The sequence below is a fragment of the Rhamphochromis sp. 'chilingali' genome (assembly GCF_963969265.1).
Source record: "Rhamphochromis sp. 'chilingali' genome assembly, chromosome: 2".
Classification (NCBI taxonomy): domain Eukaryota; kingdom Metazoa; phylum Chordata; class Actinopteri; order Cichliformes; family Cichlidae; genus Rhamphochromis; species Rhamphochromis sp. 'chilingali'.
Genome location: NC_137930.1, coordinates 10,804,519 through 10,809,850, shown reverse-complemented (window position 1 = coordinate 10,809,850; position 5,332 = coordinate 10,804,519). Strand labels below are relative to the sequence as shown.

Genomic DNA, 5,332 nt, shown 5'->3' with positions numbered 1-5,332 from the left:
AAGGGTCACACATATGAGATGTATGTGGGCAAGCAAATTTGTGTGTATTGAAATGATGACATGTGTGCATTTCTTTGTGGGTGTGTCAGAGGAAAGAGCTTTATGAAGGAACATGTATGGTACCATGATGCAATTGTATTCCTAGTCAAAGTCAAATTTTGGAAATGTGATTTTCACCTCTGTTTCATAAAGTAAAACACATAATAGTAGCTTTCAGGCATCTTGTTGTTCGTAGAGGTGACAGATGAAAGTGAATTAGACTGAACTTAATTGCAAACTTGAAAAAATACTTTTTTCTAGAATTTTGAGCTGCAGTTTGTTTTGAATCACTTTGAGTTTATAAACTCCTGATATTTAATATCACTGGGTTTAGTATATTTTTATTCCCCTTGTCACTCTGAAAACAAATGCAAAGCACTTCTTTCTGACAATCCTCCTGCCTCCCCATAGGAATGTCACATGTGGCAGATGCTCCTCCCCTCTGCTCAGAAGTTGAGGGGAAAAAGGGGGTGAAGGGCCATGAAGGAGAAATGTGATTGAGTATGTGGGAGAGGAGTTAGAGGAGGAGAAAGCTGGGAGGTGTGTTGCTCTGCTGCTGCTGGTTAAATCTACTCCAAATAGATGCAGTTTCCTCAGTCCCGCACGGTCAGGAGACTGCTTTGAAACTTTCAGTATTCAAGTTTTCTTCCTGTGTCCATGCTGACTCTCCACCAGGGAGGAGGAGACGCTCTTGTCCTCCCTCAGCTCATCCATTTGTTCTCTGCAGAACCGTACCCTTTCATGTTTCCTTAAAGACCTCAAATTCTGGTGACCCAAGATAGACGACTCCCTGCATCTGCAAGTCAGATGTTTCTCACTGTGAGTTATTTCTACAGCTAAAAATTTGGGGCTGTTCCTGGAATACGTCTGGTGTGTTTCATCCGAGTTAGTACTGTGCCGTCATTGAAAAAATGAAGGCTGAGGTGCTGATATTGTGGGTCGGCTTGACTTTGTGCTGCACCCTGATCTGCGGTCGAGAAGATGTAAAGGAGAACAAATTCGCTGGAGTTCAGGTGAGAGAACCTCAAACACTGACCAAGAATAGGAGACAAGCAGAAGAAGTGGATGCTGAAATGTTAGACAAGCTGACTGAAGTGGTGGAAGACGAAAAGACAAAATCAAAGAAGAAAAAGAAAACACCTGAGGAGATTGAAGCAGGTATGTAAAAGCCCCTAAATACAGGCACTCAAAGAACAACATTCACTTTAAACTATGACTGAATGGATACAATATACAAGATTATTCTTGACCTTTCCTTGCCTCTATGTTTGAGTTTCCAATCAAAGCTTGCAGCCAAAACACTCAGGATAAACAGACAGGAAAGGCTGCAATCAGCCTTTGAGGAAGGAACATTTAGTTTGGTTTACCTATACTTTCTTTATAAGCTAGGGAATTTGGATGAAAATATCTCTGTGACTAAGGAATGATGGGGCAGAAACTTGCAGTGATTCAGTCGGTGGTCTGACATTTTCTTGGCAGTGTGACCGCAATGTTGCTTACATGACCTAATTTTTCTGCCAGGATTACATAGTTAAACATCAGTGTGTTTTGTTCAGCATAATTATCAGAAAATCAACCTTTAATGTGAGAATGGCATGTCTGTTTAAATTATATCTATAAGAAAGGCACATCTGCGAAAAACACAAAGCATGACAAACTGCAGAAAAATTTCCACTATGATTTTCCACAAGTGAGCAGGCAGGATTTATGAGAGGACCCATTTTCAGTAGCATAGATACATGTTAACTTTCTGCTGCATGAAGCAAAACCACAAGCACAGCAGCAGAGTTGTTTTTTCATGTGTGGCTGATTTAGGTTAGATAAAAGGCCAACTAACCCAGAGATCCAAAGTGATTTTTCATTTCTCGAATTTTGTTTGACTTGAGACAGCTGTGCCGAGCATGCACATCTGTATCAGCTGTGATTGACAGTAAAACCTCAACATTCACTCCCAGTTTTTAAGTGAATTGCTCAAGAGAATTTCAGATGCAACTAAGAATGGAGACACTGCTACCATTTTTTTATTTGAGGTGGTGGGGGAGGGCTGACTTTATTTCACAGTTTAGCAGTGAAGAGTAGACAGGAAGGAGGAGGCGAGAGCAAAGGAAGAGACACAGCAAAAGCCTGCAGGTTGGACTCAAACCTGGGCTAACGCATTTCGGCATTAAGAACAAAAACCAAACGAAACACCCAAGCACAGGAATTAGGAAGACTAAAGAATTTAAATAGGCTTCACCAGGGTACAGAAACTATACACTACTAGGACATGAAGCTAAAACACATTGGGGGCTAGGAGACACTATGGCAAGGAGACCAGATGTTCTGACAAAGACAAAGGGGAAGACGGCAACTATAAGTACTCTAAGGGGTGATTGGGGCAGAGAGGATATGCTTGGGAACTGAACTTAATTAGAAAAACAAGACATGTGGGAAGTAAAGGTAAACACTAAGTGCAAGAGACTAATGACTAACAAGGTAAAACACAAAGTAAAGACATAGACAGCAGATTCTAACATGCAAACTTGAAAACAGGATAAAAGAAAAGTATGAGAGGTATCAAAACTGAAAACCCAATGATTTAAATCTCAGCTGTAACAAAAGAATTCAAAAGCTATACTAAAAGTAAGCAGACCTAAGAATAGACTGAATTGTGTAAAGTATTTGCTCACCTATTCAAATCCCTGAATTCAGGTGTTCAGATCACTTCTATAACCTCGGGTGTATATAATCAAGCACCTAGACAGGCAAGGCTGCTTTTACAAACATTTCTAAAAGAATCTCTCACAAGTTCTGAGGAGCTCAGTGAATTCCACAGTCAACTTTTAGTGGTATTATAACAAAAGTGAAGTGATTGGGAAAGACAGCAACTCAGCCACGAAATGGTTGGCCACATAAAATCACAGAACAGAGTCAAGAGATGCTGAGGCTTGTAGTACATGGAGAACACCAACTTTCTGTAATGTCAGTCACTACAAACCTCCAAATTCCATGTAGCCCTCAGATGTGCTCAGGAACAGTGCAAATAGAGCTTCATGGGATGGATTTTTATGGCTAAGTAGCTGTATCTGAGCTTTGCATTACCAAGCACAATACAAAGCATCAGATGTTTGGCCATCTGGCAATCTGACAGGGATGTTTGGGTATGATGGTTGGCACGAGAACTATACCTGTCTGACTGTATTATCCCACAGCACAGTGCACAGAGGTCACCAACTTTCTGTAGTGTCAATCACTATAGATCCCCAAATGCCATTTGGCCTTCAGATGAGCTCAAAAACAGTGTGTAGAGAGCTTCATGGAATAGCTTACCATAGCTGAGCAGCTGCATCCAACCCTTACATCACCAAGCCCAAAGAAAAGCATTGGATGTAGTAGTATAAAGCACACCACCACTGGAAACTAGAGTAGTGGACATGTGTTTTCCATCTGGCAAGCCGATGAATGAGTCTGGATTTGGTAGTTTCTGGGAGACAGTACTTGTCTGTCTGAAGTGTGCTAAATGTAAAGTTGGGTGAAGGGGGCATTCTGGTGTGGTGTTGTAATTGTGGTGTTGTATTATGTAATTGTGCAGTAATGATGTATAGTAATTATGTTTGGCCTCTTAGTTCCAGTGAAACAAACTCTTAATGTTTCACCATACACTCAAGTCCATATGTGTGTGCAGACAGATGAGCAAATATGCTATATAGCATGTAAAGATAATTAAACAACTAAGGCCTAAAAGTGAAATAGTACAAAACTCAAAATACTACAACAAAAGAATCCAAAATTCAAACAGTGAAATTAACAGCTGGTGCCCTAGAATGAGACAACTCCCAAAACACAAATGCTTTTACAAAAGCCCCCCCCCCCCCCCCCCTTTTTTTTTTTTTCACTGTTTCATTAGTTTTGCGTTTGCCTAGGATCAGAGTCACTACTGGTTGTATAAAACAACACCTTAGCCCTACAGAGGGGGCAGAGGAGCCCCATTTCTTCCAGGAGGTCCCATTAATAAATCCCATTGCTAGAACTGCCTCTGAGTACAGTCTTCAAGAACATGGAGGATATTGCAGGAGACAGGCATTTACTCTAGGAGAGCTGGACAGTGCAATATACGGTCCTTAAGCCATTAGGAGGACCAGTAACTGGTCCTTTGTGCAAGGAGGAACAGAATGTGCACTGCCAAAGTGTGAGCTTCAGGCTGTAATAGACTCATCAATGGTGTGATGTTGTGCTTTGGTCATTCATGACCAAAGTTATTGTGGCTACCTTCACAGTATCAAACCCAAACCAGCCACCCTACAAGGAACAGTGGTACCTAATCACTACATAAAACCAAAAGACAAAAAAATACATGCTAAACATAACTCCCGAACTAAGCTCAAACAAAACAAAAGTATATAAAACAAATAAGTAGTTCATCCTTTATGCTTAGGAGATACATAGACAGTGAGGGAATTAGATTATTTACAAAATACACCAATAGGGGACGAGATAAGATAAGATAAAGATTTATCTGTTGTCGCTACATTACAATTTTTTTAAATTGCGTAAAACTGCAGACAAAAACAGGAAATTTTCTGTCTTCTAATTCTGTAAATATTACTTGGAAGAGGTCTTTATTTTGATTAAAGGCTGGTAATACTTTAAAATACAGTTAAAATTCTAAAATGCATGTTCTCCTTCATGTTTTCCAAAGCTGTCCAGTGGGCCAGACAGGAGTTTTTGCCATATGGATTCTGGCCTCCTTGTTCAATCAACCAGGGCTGTAAGAAATGTGTCTGGGAAAAATTTGGGACTGAATCTGAACTGCCTTTGGAATTAAGGTTGTAACAGGTGACACTTTCAGAGAGACTGTAAACACAAAAAAAGATTTAAACTACAAGAGAGAGGAGAGAGTTTGGACACAAGTTCATAACATGCAATAGTGGCATGCACATGTAGAAATCACTGTAGATGTAAAACAAAGGACAAACAGACAGCAACAACAGAAACTGTCTGACTCTCAATATAGTGGAGGCACTGATGGTGGGAAAATGTTTTTACAGGGATCAAAAATTGGTGGCCATGTTGTCTGAGGGTGAGTAACGGGTTGGCTGTTTGTAAGTACTAATGGAACTTCAGGAAACACGTCTAGCCGCAGAAAAAAGCCACCCTGTGTGTCGGTGTTGGAGTCTGATGATGCTTATGTAATGAGAGAAAATTAGACACTCAGCCTTGATGTCGCTTTAAAATCCTCTCATCAAAAGACTTTATGTACCTCAACTTCAAAACATCCATTTTATACCTTCAAGTTTATAAGCAGTTTGTCATC

The 5,332-nt window shown here is 40.3% G+C and overlaps 1 protein-coding gene across 2 annotated transcripts in view; it reads left to right on the top strand.

The window, feature by feature from the left end:
• Positions 1-503: 503 nt before the first annotated feature.
• aebp1a (AE binding protein 1a) overlaps positions 504-5,332 on the top strand; it is a 25,149-nt gene continuing 20,320 nt past the window's right edge. For both annotated transcript variants that reach the window (XM_080868039.1, XM_080868038.1), the window contains exon 1: positions 504-1,197. In XM_080868039.1, the coding sequence (XP_080724165.1) occupies positions 951-1,197 (247 nt within the window). In that variant the 5' untranslated portion in view covers positions 504-950. The remainder of the gene's footprint in view (positions 1,198-5,332) is intronic.